The sequence below is a fragment of the Emiliania huxleyi genome (assembly GCF_000372725.1).
Source record: "Emiliania huxleyi CCMP1516 unplaced genomic scaffold EMIHUscaffold_109, whole genome shotgun sequence".
Lineage (NCBI taxonomy): Eukaryota > Haptophyta > Isochrysidales > Noelaerhabdaceae > Emiliania > Emiliania huxleyi.
The window spans coordinates 4,033-20,625 of NW_005201851.1; the positions used below are offsets into that span (position 1 = coordinate 4,033).

The 16,593-nt window shown below is 66.0% G+C and overlaps 4 protein-coding genes across 4 annotated transcripts in view; 2 read left to right on the forward strand and 2 right to left on the reverse strand.

Moving 5' to 3' along the window:
• The window catches only part of EMIHUDRAFT_454384 (hypothetical protein), a gene marked incomplete at its 5' end in the record, with an annotated part of 7,401 nt that extends 2,734 nt beyond the window's left edge, over nt 1-4,667 (forward strand). The window contains 12 exons of the mRNA XM_005792145.1: nt 129-317; nt 563-781; nt 831-1,088; nt 1,508-1,590; nt 1,986-2,147; nt 2,285-2,385; nt 2,489-2,514; nt 2,963-3,013; nt 3,070-3,126; nt 3,207-3,272; nt 3,434-3,745; nt 4,055-4,667. Of these exons, the coding sequence (XP_005792202.1) occupies nt 129-317; nt 563-781; nt 831-1,088; nt 1,508-1,590; nt 1,986-2,147; nt 2,285-2,385; nt 2,489-2,514; nt 2,963-3,013; nt 3,070-3,126; nt 3,207-3,272; nt 3,434-3,745; nt 4,055-4,228 (1,698 nt within the window). The 3' untranslated portion in view covers nt 4,229-4,667. The remainder of the gene's footprint in view (nt 1-128; nt 318-562; nt 782-830; nt 1,089-1,507; nt 1,591-1,985; nt 2,148-2,284; nt 2,386-2,488; nt 2,515-2,962; nt 3,014-3,069; nt 3,127-3,206; nt 3,273-3,433; nt 3,746-4,054) is intronic.
• Nucleotides 4,668-6,044: 1,377 nt separating this feature from the next.
• EMIHUDRAFT_361245 (hypothetical protein) lies at nt 6,045-6,847 on the reverse strand (the record flags this gene model as incomplete). Its single annotated transcript, XM_005792146.1, is given in 3 exon segments — nt 6,045-6,606; nt 6,680-6,764; nt 6,783-6,847. Coding segments are annotated over 3 exon segments (200 nt in total), but the record flags the coding sequence as incomplete, so codon positions are not given.
• A 970-nt stretch (nt 6,848-7,817) lies between these two features.
• EMIHUDRAFT_466634 (hypothetical protein) lies at nt 7,818-13,338 on the forward strand (the record flags this gene model as incomplete). The annotated part of the gene is made up of 16 exons (XM_005792147.1): nt 7,818-7,887; nt 8,064-8,068; nt 8,254-8,391; nt 8,510-8,560; nt 8,894-9,082; nt 9,403-9,546; nt 9,596-9,853; nt 10,163-10,245; nt 10,720-10,953; nt 11,019-11,146; nt 11,223-11,407; nt 11,492-11,707; nt 11,764-11,820; nt 11,901-11,966; nt 12,127-12,438; nt 12,747-13,338. The coding sequence occupies 16 exons, from the start codon at nt 7,818-7,820 to the stop codon at nt 12,918-12,920; spliced, it is 2,310 nt and encodes a 769-aa protein (XP_005792204.1). The 3' UTR covers nt 12,921-13,338.
• Nucleotides 13,339-14,800: 1,462 nt separating this feature from the next.
• EMIHUDRAFT_108787 (hypothetical protein) overlaps nt 14,801-16,593 on the reverse strand; it is a gene marked incomplete at both ends in the record, with an annotated part of 2,817 nt that continues 1,024 nt past the window's right edge. Inside the window, one exon of the mRNA XM_005792148.1 lies at nt 14,801-16,470. Within this exon, the coding sequence (XP_005792205.1) occupies nt 14,801-16,470 (1,670 nt within the window). The remainder of the gene's footprint in view (nt 16,471-16,593) is intronic.

Sequence of the window (16,593 nt, forward strand, 5' to 3'; positions counted from 1 at the left end):
ACCTCTGCCCAACTCTCCCCAGATCTTCCCAGCTCTCCCCACCTCTCCCCACCTCTCCCCAAGCTCTCCCCAAAGTCTGACCAAACTCTCCCCAAACTCTCCCAAACTCTGCCCGACTCTCGCGCAAGGCGCTCGACGACCTCGACGCAATCAAAGAGAAGGTAGCGGACCGCACCGGCTGGCGCGAGCGGCGCGCCGCGCTGCTGCTCGCCGTCGGCCGGCACGGCGAGGCGGGCGAGGAGTACCTCGCGCTGCTGAAGCGCAACCCGGAGCACTTCGGGTGGCACGCGGGGCTGCAGGCGGCAGCCCACCCACTAGTCCACCCACCAGGTAGTGCTCTCCTCCCCGGCGGCTCCGCTGGCAGGAGGAGGAGGGGTCCTCCTCGCCCTTGCGCCTGAGCCTGGTCGCGAGCAGCTTGGCGCAGTCTATCTTCTCGCTCTCTGATTCGCTTGAGCCCCTCCTTATCACGCCCCTTCCCACCACTCGCTCAATATCGTCTACGATGTCCCATCGCCTCCTCTCCTATCGTCGACTTCCTCACCCCATTTCGACTCTCCACCAGGCCGCCACGCTGCAGAGCGGCGACCCCGACCGAGCGGTCGTTGCCAGTGGACAGGAGATGCGATCTCGTCCTCAGGCGGCCACGCTGCAGACGGCGACCCCGACCGAGCGGTGGCTGAGCGCGGAGGTGACGGCGGAGGCGGAGGCGACGCTGGCCGCGCTGTACAGCAAGCTGCAAAAGGCCTACCCGAAGAGCCAGGCGTGCATGCGGCTGCCGCCAGTGTGTGTCCACCTCCAGAGAGTTTTGACTCCGAGTGTGAAGAGGGTAGGCGTGCATGCGGCTGCCTCTCGACTTCACGCGCTCGCCGCCCGCCTTCGCCGCCGCCCTGGACGCGTACGCGCGCAGCTACGTGCGCAAGGGCGTGCCGTCGCTGTTCGCCGACCTGAAGCCGCTCTGCGCCGAGGGCGCGTGGTCGCGTGTGCTCTTCGGCGAGGTCGTGGCGGGGTGGGTGGGCGCGCTGGAGGCGACGGGCGCCTTCCCGGACACTTGCGAGAAGGAGCCCCCGTCGACGCTGATGTGGGCGCGCGTGCTGCTGGCGCAGTACTACGACAGCTGCGGCGACACTGCGGCGGCGCTGTCGCAGCTGGACATGGCGATCGGCCACACGCCAACCTGCCTCGACCTCTACCTCTTCAAGGCAAGATGCGCCCGAGATCGTGCTCGAGATCGAGCCGAGATCGCGCCGAGATCGAGCCGAGATCGAGCCGAGACCGAGCCGAGATCGAGCCGAGACCGCGCCGAGATCGAGCCGAGATCGAGCCGAGAATGAGCCGAGATCGCGCCGAGATCGCGCCGAGATCGCGCCGAGATCGCGCCGAGATCGCGCCGAGATCGCGCCGAGATCGAGCCGAGATCGCGCCGAGATCGCGCCGAGATCGAGCCGAGATCGAGCCGAGATCGCGCCGAGAGCAGACTTGCCTCGACCTCCTCCCTGCCCGCTCCCAGGCGCGCGTGTACAAGCACGCGGGCCACGCCTCCGCCGCTGCTCGTTGGATGGAGGAGGCGCGCAAGATGGACCTCGCCGACCGGTACCTCAACACCAAGGCGACTTCATTAAAGTTAATTAACGCGAAGTAGTTACTTAATGAATGGCCTTGCCGACCGGTACCTCCACACCAAAGGCGACGCGCTACCTGCTGCGCGCGGACCGCGTCCCCGAGGCGGAGGCGAGGACCGCCCTTCCCGACGCAGGGTTTCGCTTCACACCGCGCCGCGGCAGGCCGTCCTCCTTGTCCACAGGCGACGATCGCCCTCTTCACCAAGGACGGCGGCTCGACCCTCCACGAGATGCAGTGCGTCTGTTAATTCAGTAATTAAGTAATTAATTATTTAATTAATGGCCCTCCACGAGATGCAGTGCGTCTGGTTTGAGCTCGAGGCTGGCGGCGTCGTCCCGTGCCTTGAGGGACTCCTCTTGTCTTAGGTGCGTCTGGTTTGAGCTCGAGCTGGCGGCGTCCTACCTGCGCACGGGCGACTACGGCCGCGCGCTCAAGAACTTCGCGCACGTGGAGCAGCACTTTGCAGACATTGGCGAGGACCAGTTCGACTTCCACACCTACTGCGTGCGCAAGATGACCCTCCGCGAGTCCGTCGAGAGCACCCCCTCGCCAGCTGGCCGCCGTGAGGAGCGCCTCTTCACACCTGCAGCTGTGAACAGGTGCGGGGCCGGGTCCTCCGCGACAGCTGTGAACAGCGCCTCTTCACACCTGCAGCTGTGAACAGGTACGTCAAGATGGTCCGCTTCGAGGACACGCTGCACGGCCACGCCTTCTACGTGACCGCCGCGTGCGGCATCATCGACACCTACCTCCGCACCCGCGACTGTTGGGCAGCTGTTCACACGCGCAGCTGTGAACAGGCATCGTCGACACCTACCTCCGCACCCGCGACCGTTGGGCAGCTGTTCACACGCGCAGCTGTGAACAGGCATCGTCGACACCTACCTCCGCATCGTGGCGAAGCCGGCGCGCGACGCGGCGGCCGCCGCCGCCGAGGAAGCCGGCGGCGGGCTGAGCGTGCAGGAGCGTGCAGAAGAGCTCGCGCCAGCTCGGGCAATCTCGGGCAATCTCGGGCCAGCTCGGGCCAGCTCGGGCCATCTCGGGCCATCTCGGGCCAGCTCGGGCCAGCTCGGGCCATCTCGGGCCATCTCGGGTGATCTCAGCGTGCAGAGCGGAAGAAGGCCGGGGTGACTGACAAGTAGCAGTCCGTCAGTGGTTCGCTTCTCCACTCGTGCAGGAGCGGAAGAAGGCCGAGTCCAAGCGGCGCAAGGCGGAGGCAAAGGCGAAGGCGGAGGCGGAGGCGCAGGCGAAGCGCGACGCGGACGCCAAGGGCAAGGACGGCAAGGGCGGCAAGAAGGGGGGCGGCAAGGAGAAGCCGCCCGACGACGACCCCTACGGCGAGGCGCTCGCGTCGGTCGAGGCGCCGCTGGCCAAGGCGCGGGCTGGGGGCGCGGTCCCGCCGCTGCCCCACGCGCCGGCAGTGGACCCGTGGATGCATGCATGGACTAGGCGGCGGGCTACATGCGGACGCTGCTGCTCCACGCGCCGGCGGAGCTGCGCGTGCAGGTGCTCGCCTGTCAGCTGGCCATGTGACCTCTTAGTTCTCGTTCAGAAATGAGTGAGCGAATTCAGAGCTGCGCGTGCAGGTGCTCGCCTGTCAGCTGGCCATGGCGCGCTCAAAGCCGCTGCTCGCGTTGCGCGCGCTGCGAAAGGCGCTAATTGGGGGGCGCGGGAAGGGGGGGGGGGGCGGGAGTCTGACGTTTCCCTGACGTTTCCTTCCGTGAGATGCGGCCGCTTCAAGAGTGCACCGAGGTGGTCGATGAGAGGGGGGGGGACCTCGAGTGGAGGTGAGTCTGCCCGACTGCTGCGACAGGCGCTCTCGCTCGGCGCCGCGGACGCGCAGGTGCACCGCAGCGCCGCCCGCTTCCTCCACCTGTACCGCGCGGGCGGCGCGGCGCTGGCGCCTGCGGTAGCGACGGTGGTGGAGCGGCACAGCGCGCAGATTCTGGCGGCGGCGGGACTGCCGACCGGGGCGACGGCCGAGGCGTACAACGACGCCTTCCTCGCGCGCGCGGGGGGCGGCGCGGCTGCGGCGGCAGTCGCCCACGCCGAGGTGCGCGCGCTCGTCGCCCCCGCGCAGGCGGCCGCGGCTCGCGAGGCGCTGGCGAGTCTCGACCTGCAGCAGGCTTCCTAGCCCTGGCCCTGGCCCTGGCCCTAGCCCTAGCCCTAGCCCTAGCCCTAGCCCTAGCCCTAGCCCTGGCCCTGGCCCTAGCCCTGGCCCTGGCCCTAGCCCTAGCCCTGGCCCTAGCCCTGGCCCTAGCCCTAGCCCTAGCCCTAGCCCTAGCCCTGGCCCTAGCCCTGGCCCTAGCCCTGGCCCTAGCCCTAGCCCTAGCCCTAGCCCTAAGCCCTAGCCCTAGGCCCTAGCCCTGGCCCTGGCCCTAGCCCTGGCCCTAGCCCTGGCCCTGGCCCTGACTCGATCCCCGGCCTCCAGCAGGCCAGCCTAGCGGTGTGCAAGGAGGCCCTCGCCCTCCTCGAGCCCGGAGGCGCGCTCGCGGACGCCGCTGCCGCCGCCGCCTTCCGACAAAAGGCGGTGGCGCGGTTCCCGCACGCGCCGGCCTTCGGCGGCGGCAGCGGCGACGAGCCTCCCCCGCCGCCGAGCGGAGAGTGAGCGCGCGGCGGGCGGGAGGGGAGCGTCGGGGGGGGGATGCGGAGCCGGCCGATCGGAGTGGTCGTTCTCTCTGACGACATTCGGCGCGCCCGCCTGGCCCCTGCTCCCCTCCTGCGCCCGTCCATCCTCCGGCGGCTCCGGCCGACACCGCGCCGAGGCCGTGGCGCCGCTGTCGCCACCGGGCCGGGGGACCGGGCCCCTCGCATGACGCCTCTCTTACCGTCCTGGCACGCCACTACACCGGGACCGGGGTTTACGGCGACCTCTCGTCCCTCTCCATCTCTTTTCTCACCCGTCCGGCCGCTCTGCATAATCAGCGGTGTGTGTGTGGCGATCCCATCGCCCTCGCAAAGAGAAGATAATACAGACGTGCTGTTTTTTCTCGTGCAGTTAGAGGGGGGACACCCGCCTCTGCTCTATACCTAATAAATAAATAAACAAATACTAGACACAAATACCAAATTCCAAATCGCAAAATAGTGAACCCCAAATACAGGCGGCGACGCGTGGCATACGAGCTCGTAATAAAAAAACTGTACTGTGAGATGGGTAAAAATAAATAAAACGGTCAAACTCTGAGACGAGATGGGATTTAGGGACATGTGTCCCCGCCCGCTCCCACCCGCTAAGGTAAGGTAAGGTAAATTTCTCCACACACACAAGTGGTGGGGCACTAGGGGGGGCGACCCTCGCATCTCCACACCCGGACACGGGCAGGAGCCCCACGGCATTCAAAGTGCACAAGCACTGGCCCGGTGCACGTGGGTGAGCAGCCTGCCCCTCCCTCCCGCTCCCCCCGCTGCGCGGCAGGGCCCCTGGCCCTGCCGGCCCCTGTGCCGCCCCGCACGTCTTTGGTAATAAAATAAATAAACAAAAACGGACACCTCTCTACTGGGTAAAAAGGAGCAGGTCCCCGCCCGTGCGATCTTTGTGCAGGGTTCTTTTTGTGGCTCCAGTGGTGTACCTGTGTTAGTGCCAGTGCGCGCCAGTCCCGTGCCCAGTGTTGTGCGAGGGAGTTTTGTTGTAAAATTCTTTGTGCGGGTCCCTGCTGCTCCTAATCTCTTCGTACATCCTCCTGCTGATCTCCGCAAATAGTCCTGCTTCCTCCCTCGTCTCGCCCTGCGCGTCTGCTCCGCCTCACCGTCTTCTGCCCTGCGTCGTCTGGCGACGGGTCCTCCATAGTCGGTCGAGGTCGCCGCCCTCCTCGTGCCTCTTCCCAACGTTCCCGCCTCGGCGGCCGATGCCGTCTGCTCCGGCTCCCCAGTCCCCGGGTCTGCCCTGCTCTCGTCTGCGCTAGAGTCTCTGCTTCGTCACCACCGGCGTCTCTCCTCCTCCTTCTCCTCTTCTTGTATGCTTCATGCTTCGCACATCGCGTCGGTTCCTTTTCGTGTGAGCACCAGCCTGAAGCCCGCCCAGCAGCTAAACCGCTCCCTAAGTCGAAGCTCGAAGGAGCATCATTAGTCTCACCCACTTGGCTCGCTGTACCGTCTCCGCTCCCTCCCGCTTGAGCCGCCGTCGCGGCCCTCGTTCGTCCCACTGGCAGCTGGCCTGTCTGCACGCGCATCCTTCCTGTGCTGCTCGCTCGCCAACTAACTCTCTGTCGGTTACTGGACCGTCACGTCTTCGACCCGTCGAACAACGTTCGACCATGGCACTGTTCACAGCGCGCGCGGACGGCGGCTCTGCGCGTTCCGCTCAGCAGGACTTTTGTAAAGCGTGCTTTGTTGTGGCAGGTTACAGACGCTAGTATCGACCTCAGAGACCCAAACCCGAATAAATATATAAGGGTCAAACCATGGTCGAACATCCGTCGAACACAGGTCGAACAACGAAAAGAGACTAGTGCGACCGCTAGACGACGGTCTCCGCCGGCCCCGAGGCTGCCCAGCCCCAGTACCACACCGGCCACGTGCACCGTGGCGCTGCAGTCGGTCAGTGAGGCACTAGACGGGCTACGGAACCATGCGCGCGCCGGGCCGCGCCGCCTCGATTTTGCATCTCTCCGCTCCGCGGCCGACTGAGGGGCCAGCTCGCCCGGCGACAAGCCCAGCCATCGCCCAGCGCCCCGTACCGACGGGGGCCACGCAAAAAAACCGCACCTACGACTAGGCTGAGCACGTGAGGGGGGGCGTCGGTGTCGGCCGCGGGTGGGCTGCGAGGAGGGCGCGGGTGGGAGCATGTGGGAGATGCACCACCGCTCGACGAAGACGCGCCCGACGAAGCCCCGCTGGCGTAGGATGGTCGATCCTCACCTAATAGCGTCGAGCATGTGCGAAAAAGAGCGCAAATCGGAGCTCAACTCGCGCGCGGCGGGAAAGAGGTGTGGCGAGGAGCTGCTGCACTGCCCCCAAACGCGCTCGGGCAGCACGTCGGCGCGCCTGCGGGGTGAGTGGAGGTGAAACTAGGCTTGCTGGCACGCACATCCCGCACCACCCCCGCGCCCGCGCGCACCATGCCGCCGTCCCACCTCACAGCCAAGCGCGATCGCCGACGCACGCAGCGACGCCGAGCGGTGGCCTCGCAGACGACGAGCGCGATGAGGCCGCCGCGCCGCCGAGGTGGCCGGCGCGTGCCAGCCGCTGGCCCGTCCAGCGTGGCGGGACCGGCTCGCCTATCCGCTTTTTTGGCAGCCTCGCGATAATCACATTTTGAGACCCTGGGAAGCTCCTCTTTTGAGGGAGTCCGTCGCTGAGGCGCCGTCGCTCGGCGGGCCGCCGGTATCTTTTCGAATGCGATCTCGGGCGGGAGCCCTGGAGAGCCCTGACGAATTACGGCAGGTTTTTGGATTTCGTTTAAAAGAAAGGCGGTCGCTTTTGGGGCGGGGTACGAGCGAAAAAGAAGTACTCCAAAAAGAAGAAGTGCGCGCCTCCGTGGGGGGGGGGGGGGTTCGGGGCGGGAGGTGTCGGTGTCAGTCGAGAGAGGGCTTGGACCTTCGTTGGCTCGCCTTTGGCTTAACGGGCGTGTGAGAGAGAGAGATTTTTATTAACCAACAAGAAATCACGACTCTCACAGTGATTTGGGCTTCTTCTTCTTGGCGTGTGTATTTCTTGTGTATTTCTTTTTCAAAAAGAAAGTTCCCCCCGGATCCCCGCCCAATTCCTGGGCGTATACAGTTGTAGGGCACGCTCAAACCCACGCGCCATCCCCCTCTCCTCATTCCCCTCCCGTCGTCCCCCCCCCCCCCTCCCCGACGCTCCTTTTATTTTCCGCGTCATCCCCCCGGTTTGGGGCTCATCATCAACTATGGGTTTCTTTTTCACAAGATGCAAACCAACCGCGGTAGGTTTGCATCTATTTTGGCGCGAACGCCCGCCGGCGCCAAAATAGATGCAAACCAACCGCGGTAGGTTTGCATCTATTTTGGCGCGAACGCCCGCCGGCGCCGCCTTTCAGTCAGAGCCGCCGTACCCTGGCTGGAAGCCCGGCGAAGCCCAGCTGTGTGGGAAACCAAGAAGAAAGGGGAAGGGGCACCGCGTCGCACCTCTTCGATGCCCCCAAAAGGAAAAAAACATACATCAAAGAGGCGGCCGCATCCCGAATTCTTCTTACCGACTCGGAGCCGAGTCTCGCCGAGTCTCGCCGGCTGCAAATGCTGCCTGGTCGGCCGCCGCTGAAGCGGGTGCGCCTTTACCCCGACCCACGTGCCCCGGCCGCGGCCGGTCCCTCGGCGCACAGCGCCGCGGGCCGCTCGGGCCGCGCCGAGGACAGCGCCGAAGCCCGCCGACGCCGCTCGCCTGCGCAGCGCCGCCGCTGCCCTGCGGCACTGCCGCCCATCGCCCGGCCCTCACCGTGCCACCGCCCACTCGACCGACGCCGCCCGCGCCTCTTCCCATAGGCGGGGTGAGCGGCCGGCGGCTGCACTCGACGGCGCGGCGTCGTGTCGGGCGCTGCGGAGAGCGCGTGGCTGCTCCTCGATCCCGACGAGGACAACGGATCGCCGCTGCGCGGCTGGACCGCGTCTTGCGACGCCGCATGCCGCCGGCTCAAGCCCGTCGATCTACGTGCGGTGCGGCTGCAGTCCGAAGGCGGCGGCGGCGGCGGCGGCGGCGGCTCTGACGGCGCTCGGCGGCACCGTTGCCGACTACGCGGAGATGCTCGATGCGCTCGACGACGCGCTCGACGTCTCCTCGCCGCTGCGCGCCGACTCGCCGGTCTCGATGCAGGTGTGCGCGCCTCTCCGACCGCGTAGCAGCAGCCCCCTCCGCTGCGTGGCCAGGAGGCGCAGCGGCATCCCCGCCCGACGGTCTTGTCCACCCCGCCGTGCGGCGGCGTTGCGTGCAGGTTCTCGTCGCCGCAGCGGCCGACCGTTCGCAGCTTCTCCTCAAGGCTGAGGCCCTCGCCCCTAGATGCGGAGTATCTCCCCATATCTCCCCGTCTCTCCCCCATATCTCGAGGCCTCGAAGCGGACTCTCTCCCCACATCTCCCCACATCTCCCCGTCTCTCCCCCCTATCTCGGGCCCTAGAAGCGGGAATACGGGTTGATCTCCCCAGATCTCCCCAGCTCTCCCAAGCTCTCCCAAACTCTCCCCAGCTCTCCCCACCTCTGCCCAACTCTCCCCAGATCTTCCCAGCTCTCCCCACCTCTCCCCACCTCTCCCCAAGCTCTCCCCAGCTCTCCCCACCTCTCCCCAACTCTGCCCACCTCTGCCCGACTCTCGCGCAAGGCGCTCGACGACCTCGACGCAATCAAAGAGAAGGTAGCGGACCGCACCGGCTGGCGCGAGCGGCGCGCCGCGCTGCTGCTCGCCGTCGGCCGGCACGGCGAGGCGGGCGAGGAGTACCTCGCGCTGCTGAAGCGCAACCCGGAGCACTTCGGGTGGCACGCGGGGCTGCAGGCGGCAGCCCACCCACTAGTCCACCCACCAGGTAGTGCTCTCCTCCCCGGCGGCTCCGCTGGCAGGAGGAGGAGGGGTCCTCCTCGCCCTTGCGCCTGAGCCTGGTCGCGAGCAGCTTGGCGCAGTCTATCTTCTCGCTCTCTGATTCGCTTGAGCCCCTCCTTATCACGCCCCTTCCCACCACTCGCTCAATATCGTCTACGATGTCCCATCGCCTCCTCTCCTATCGTCGACTTCCTCACCCCATTTCGAACCTCCACCAGGCCGCCACGCTGCAGAGCGGCGACCCCGACCGAGCGGTCGTTGCCAGTTGACAGGAGATGCGATCTCGTCCTCAGGCGGCCGAGCTGCAGACGGCGACCCCGACCGAGCGGTGGCTGAGCGCGGAGGTGACGGCGGAGGCGGAGGCGACGCTGGCCGCGCTGTACAGCAAGCTGCAGAAGGCCTACCCGAAGAGCCAGGCGTGCATGCGGCTGCCGCCAGTGTGTGTCCACCTCCAGAGAGTTTTGACTCCGAGTGTGAAGAGGGTAGGCGTGCATGCGGCTGCCTCTCGACTTCACGCGCTCGCCGCCCGCCTTCGCCGCCGCCCTGGACGCGTACGCGCGCAGCTACGTGCGCAAGGGCGTGCCGTCGCTGTTCGCAGACCTGAAGCCGCTCTGCGCCGAGGGCGCGTGGTCGCGTGTGCTCTTCGGCGAGCTCGTGGCGGGGTGGGTGGGCGCGCTGGAGGCGACGGGCGCCTTCCCGGACACTTGCGAGAAGGAGCCCCCGTCGACGCTGATGTGGGCGCGCGTGCTGCTGGCGCAGTACTACGACAGCTGCGGCGACACTGCGGCGGCGCTGTCGCAGCTGGACATGGCGATCGGCCACACGCCAACCTGCCTCGACCTCTACCTCTTCAAGGCAAGATGCGCCCGAGATCGTGCTCGAGATCGCGCCGAGATCGCGCCGAGATCGAGCCGAGACCGCGCCGAGACCGAGCCGAGATCGCGCCGAGATCGCGCCGAGATCGAGCCGAGATCGAGCCGAGATCGAGCCGAGATCGAGCCGAGATCGAGCCGAGAGCAGACTTGCCTCGACCTCCTCCCTGCCCGCTCCCAGGCGCGCGTGTACAAGCACGCGGGCCACGCCTCCGCCGCTGCTCGTTGGATGGAGGAGGCGCGCAAGATGGACCTCGCCGACCGGTACCTCAACACCAAGGCGACTGAATTAAAGCTAATTAAATTCTTTAAGTAATGAATGAATGAATGACCTCGCCGACCGGTACCTCAACGCCAAAGGCGACTTAACTAAAGTCAATTAAAAGTAAGTAGTTCATTAATGAATGGCCTCGCCGACCGGTACCTCAACGCCAAAGGCGACGCGCTACCTGCTGCGCGCGGACTGCGTCCCCGAGGCGGAGGCGAGGACCGCCCTTCCCGACGCAGGGTCTCGCTTCACACCGCGCCGCGGCAGGCCGTCCTCCTTGTCCACAGGCGACGATCGCCCTCTTCACCAAGGACGGCGGCTCGACCCTCCACGAGATGCAGTGCGTCAATAATTCAGTAATTAAGTAAGTAGTTAATTAATTAATGGCCCTCCACGAGATGCAGTGCGTCTGGTTTGAGCTCGAGGCTGGCGGCGTCGTCCCGTGCCTTGAGGGACTCCTCTTGTCTTAGGTGCGTCTGGTTTGAGCTCGAGCTGGCGGCGTCCTACCTGCGCACGGGCGACTACGGCCGCGCGCTCAAGAATTTCGCGCACGTGGAGCAGCACTTTGCAGACATTGGCGAGGACCAGTTCGACTTCCACACCTACTGCGTGCGCAAGATGACCCTCCGCGAGTCCGTCGAGAGCGCCCCCTCGCCAGCTGGCCGCCGTGAGGAGCGCCTCTTCACACCTGCAGCTGTGAACAGGTGCGGGGCCGGGTCCTCCGCGACAGCTGTGAACAGCGTCTCCTCACACCTGCAGCTGTGAACAGGTACGTCAAGATGGTCCGCTTCGAGGACACGCTGCACGGCCACGCCTTCTACGTGACCGCCGCGTGCGGCATCATCGACACCTACCTCCGCACCCGCGACCGTTGGGCAGCTGTTCACACGCGCAGCTGTGAACAGGCATCGTCGACACCTACCTCCGCACCCGCGACTGTTGGGCAGCTGTTCACACGCGCAGCTGTGAACAGGCATCGTCGACACCTACCTCCGCATCGTGGCCAAGCCGGCGCGCGACGCGGCGGCCGCCGCCGCGGAGGAAGCCGGCGGCGGGCTGAGCGTGCAGGAGCGTGCAGAAGAGCTCGGGCCAGCTCGGGCCATCTCGGGCAATCTCGGGCCATCTCGGGCCATCTCGGGCCATCTCGGGCCATCTCGGGTGATCTCAGCGTGCAGAGCGGAAGAAGGCCGAGGTGACTGACAAGTGGCAGTCCGTCAGTGGTTCGCTTCTCCGCTCGTGCAGGAGCGGAAGAAGGCCGAGTCCAAGCGGCGCAAGGCGGAGGCAAAGGCGAAGGCGGAGGCGGAGGCGCAGGCGAAGCGCGACGCGGACGCCAAGGGCAAGGACGGCAAGGGCGGCAAGAAGGGGGGCGGCAAGGAGAAGCCGCCCGACGACGACCCCTACGGCGAGGCGCTCGCGTCGGTCGAGGCGCCGCTGGCCAAGGCGCGGGCTGGGGGCGCGGTCCCGCTGCTGCCCCACGCGCCGGCAGTGGACCCGTGGATGCATGCATGGACTAGGCGGCGGGCTACATGCGGACGCTGCTGCTCCACGCGCCGGCGGAGCTGCGCGTGCAGGTGCTCGCCTGTCAGCTGGCCATGTGACCTCTTAGTTCTCGTTCAGAAATGAGTGAGCGAATTCAGAGCTGCGCGTGCAGGTGCTCGCCTGTCAGCTGGCCATGGCGCGCTCAAAGCCGCTGCTCGCGTTGCGCGCGCTGCGAAAGGCGCTAATTGGGGGGCGCGGGAAGGGGGGGGGGGCGGGAGTCTGACGTTTCCCTGACGTTTCCTTCCGTGAGATGCGGCCGCTTCAAGAGTGCACCGAGGTGGTCGATGAGAGGGGGGGGGACCTCGAGTGGAGGTGAGTCTGCCCGACTGCTGCGACAGGCGCTCTCGCTCGGCGCCGCGGACGCGCAGGTACACCGCAGCGCCGCCCGCTTCCTCCACCTGTACCGCGCGGGCGGCGCGGCGCTGGCGCCTGCGGTAGCGACGGTGGTGGAGCGGCACAGCGCGCAGATTCTGGCGGCGGCGGGACTGCCGACCGGGGCGACGGCCGAGGCGTACAACGACGCCTTCCTCGCGCGCGCGGGGGGCGGCGCGGCTGCGGCGGCAGTCGCCCACGCCGAGGTGCGCGCGCTCGTCGCCCCCGCGCAGGCGGCCGCGGCTCGCGAGGCGCTGGCGAGTCTCGACCTGCAGCAGGCTTCCTAGCCCTGGCCCTGGCCCTAGCCCTAGCCCTAGCCCTGGCCCTAGCCCTGGCCCTAGCCCTAGCCCTGGCCCTGGCCCTAGCCCTGGCCCTGGCCCTAGCCCTAGCCCTGGCCCTAGCCCTGGCCCTAGCCCTAGCCCTAGCCCTAGCCCTAGCCCTGGCCCTAGCCCTGGCCCTAGCCCTAGCCCTGGCCCTAGCCCTAGCCCTAGCCCTAAGCCCTAGCCCTGGCCCTGGCCCTAGCCCTGGCCCTAGCCCTGGCCCTAGCCCTGGCCCTGGCCCTGACTCGATCCCCGACCTCCAGCAGGCCAGCCTAGCGGTGTGCAAGGAGGCCCTCGCCCTCCTCGAGCCCGGAGGCGCGCTCGCGGACGCCGCTGCCGCCGCCGCCTTCCGACAAAAGGCGGTGGCGCGGTTCCCGCACGCGCCGGCCTTCGGCGGCGGCAGCGGCGACGAGCCTCCCCCGCCGCCGAGCGGAGAGTGAGCGCGCGGCGGGCGGGAGGGGAGCGTTGGGGGGGGGATGCGGAGCCGGCCGATCGGAGTGGTCGTTCTCTCTGACGACATTCGGCGCGCCCGCCTGGCCCCTGCTCCCCTCCTGCGCCCGTCCATCCTCCGGCGGCTCCGGCCGACGCCGCGCCGAGGCCGTGGCGCCGCTGTCGCCACCGGGCCGGGGGACCGGGCCCCTCGCATGACGCTTCTCTTACCGTCCTGGCACGCCACTACACCGGGACCGGGGTTTACGGCGACCTCTCGTCCCTCTCCATCTCTTTTCTCACCCGTCCGCTCTGCAGATCAGCGGTGTGTGTGGCGATCCTATCGCCCTCGCAAAGAGAAGATAATACAGACGTGCTGTTTTTTCTCGTGCAGTTGAGGGGGACACCCGCCTCTGCTCTATACCTAATTAACAAGGGCGGGGCTCTGTCCCGGAAAGTGAGAAACGGGAAACGCCGGGCAGCGTGGTGCACAACGAAACCTCCCATACGTGTTTGTCTCCTCCTTTCCTCGGGCTGTTCCATCTCCTCGTCTCTTTCCCACCTAGGGGCGGGGCGGGGGTCGGGGGGGCGGCGGGCGCGGGGTGCGAGGTGTGCGGTGCGGTGCGTGCAATCGTGTGTTTGGCGTCATGTTGTGTGTGCCTTCGCTTGTTATTAACATCGAAGTCTAGCTAATAAATAAATAAAACAAAGAACTAGACAAATACCAAATTCCAAATCGCAAGACCCATACGTTAGAAACCCAAACACAGGCGGCGACGTGGCATACGAGCTCGTAAATAAAAAAAACTGTACTGTGAGATGGGTAAAAATAAATAAAACGGTCAAACTCTGAGACGAGATGGGATTTAGGGACATGTGTCCCCGCCCGCTCCCACCCGCTCCCCCCGCTGCGCGGCAGGGCCCCTGGCCCTGCCGGCCCCTGCCGCCCCGCACGTCTTTTGGTGATTGGTGTGAAACTATAATTAAATAGACCCCGGGTCTCACCCGATGTCCGAGCGACTCTATTGATCCCGGTATCTGGATTCTGCCAGTCCCTGGGTCGAGCAGGGTGGCTGCCGTGGACCAGGCCGCGCGCCGCCTGGCTTCGTAATACTTTACCGGTCGGGACGGCTCGCGTTTTGCGTTCTGGCAGGGCCACCCATTTGGGCTTTCCACTGCGCAGTGGAGAAGGCAGTAAAGCGCTGCGGCATGTTAGATAGCAGTCTTGCACAAAAGGTACAATACGTAGGCCTGCCCCAAACCAATCCTCGGAGCGAGGTGCAAATTGGCCTGCAAACTGATCGGCTATCAGCAACGACCAACCTGCGAACCGCGGGCTGTTTCAGGGCCGTCTCTACCCATCAGCTGGAGACGCTACTTCAATCAAGCTCATCATGCCGTCACATACGCCATCGTTGGCGTCACCGTTATGAGGTTGTTGAAAGCGGCGCGACTCATGCATCGGAGTAGGAACGGCTTCTCACCTTCCTTTGTCTTCAGGGTGATGCGGACCTCATACCGCCCCGGATGGACGGGCTCGGACTGAAGGATGATGCCTTCGCCCCAGCCGTTGATGGAGCACCAAGCATCGTCCCGCTGCAGTTTAGCGGCCCTGAAGGAGAGTGACGTCCGGACGGCCACCTCCTCGTCGGCCAGCCGGCAGCGAGGGGAACCTGAAAGAGACCTCGCGGGCAAGGCGGCGGCGCGGGCTCGCGCGAGGGCGGGGTGAACGTCGCCGCTCGCTGCTGGCGGAATGCCCAGGGTGCCCGCTTGCATGGGCAAAGTGCCGCTGAAGGGCGGCAACGAGACTTCGACCTCCTCAATTAGCCATGAAGAAGCCGAGAGGGCGGCTGAAAGTTATTGCATCGAAAACTCCCCGAAAAAATTAATTTTATCGAGCTATCGGCCCTCCTCCTCCAACTTTGCGTGTGGAGGTGGAGATCAGCGCGTTGCCCTGCTCCTCCCAGACGCGCACGTTCTCGACGAGGTGGTGGAAGACCTCCGCCGTCACGGCGGGGCCGAGGAAGGCGCAAAGGGGCTCAAAGTACGGCCGGACGACGACGTTTAGAAACCCGATTTGAGCGGCCGCGATCGAGGTCGTCGCGCGGTCGTAAAAGGGCGAGATCGGCAGGCCAAGCGTCGCCTCGAGGTCGCCTTGCCGGAAGAACTCCTCCATCACAGCGAGCGCCCAGCGGAGCGAGAGCGCCTGAGGCTTGAGTCCGTTGGAGATGTCCGCGGCGTGGACTACCACGCAGAGAAGGAACCGGACGTCCTCGCGCGGCACCATGCCATCCTCCCTCGAAGTGGGCGAGAGCGCGTCCGCGCTGCACTTCGCGCAGAGCCGCGCAGTGTGCTCGAAATGGTGCCTCATGTCTGTGGCGAGAACGAGCTGCAGCACAAGTTCGCGGAGGCTAAGAAGCTGCTCCCGCGGCAGCGCGGCGACGAAGTTGTACTCGTCGCGCATCAGCAGCGCCCACGACGACGCAACATGGTGCGCCTCGAGCACCGACTGGTCGTTGTAGCGGATGGCCCACTCGTGGCGAGTCGCGACGAGGAAGTTGTTGTTGACACCCGGATGCTCGTGGTCGTGGATGGCGGCGGCAAGGAGAGCAGCAAGTTGGTCGAGCGGTGTCAGCAGCTGAGCGATGGCCTCCTGCCTGATGAAGTACGAGGTGTTGAGCATCACATCAAGCGCGTGGACACAGGAGTGATACGGGTTATCCTTGTATCCGTCTTGGATCCGCCGAAAGTAGGCGGCCATCCGCGGCAGGTCCAGGTCGAGCTCGTTCACGAGCCCATGGTATTCGAGCAAGTGAACCGCCGCCACGACAAGACCGGATCCGCACGCGGCCTCGTGAAACGCGAATACGTCGACGCCCCAGTCGTGGATCTGAGCGAGCGCCTCGCACACCGCTGGCTCGCGAAGTATGCTCTCGACTCGGGAGAGCTCTGCGTAGCTCTCCGCCCGCGGTGAGCCACTCGACTTGCGTTCGCCTCCCAGCTCGCCCCTCGACGCCCGCCGCTCGGCTGTCAACTGCATTACCGACCGGCGGCCTTGAGCCTGACACACAGAGCTGCGGCCGTGGCCTTGTGACGGCTCGCTGCTGCCCTGCATGCCCATGGTGTCGAGAAAGGCATTCATCTCGCGGCCGACCTTACCGCCGTGCACCTCGCTCAGATCGATCTTGTACAGCTTCTCCGACACAATCAGCTCGAGCACGCCTTCGATGTCCCTGACCAGTGCCTCGCTGCCCGGCCGGCTCGCCACTTTGTCCTTCATCTCGTTCAGCAGCTCGAGCACCCTCTCCACTGGACTGCCGAGCTTGAGCTGACGTGCAGCCTTGGCGGCATCCCGTTGCTCCTGGATCTTCCGCATCACTGCGACGATTCGCACAAGCCGCACAAGCCGCAGCACACCGAGGAATGAAAGTTCCTCCCCGGCTCCACTGGCGACGTAGTGGAGCTGAAACGCGAGCGAAACGAGGACGACAGAGATGTCAAACAGATTGGTCGGCGAGCGGAGGTGCGCTGAGCCGTACGCATAGAGACGCACGGCGTGCTCTGCAGCAAACACACAGAGCAGCACGAGGTCGGCGTAGATGAAGCCGGCGGCCCACGCGCGAACACCTCCCTCCCTCCCTCCCTCCCTCCCTCCCTCCCTCCCTCCCTCCCTCCCTCCCTCCC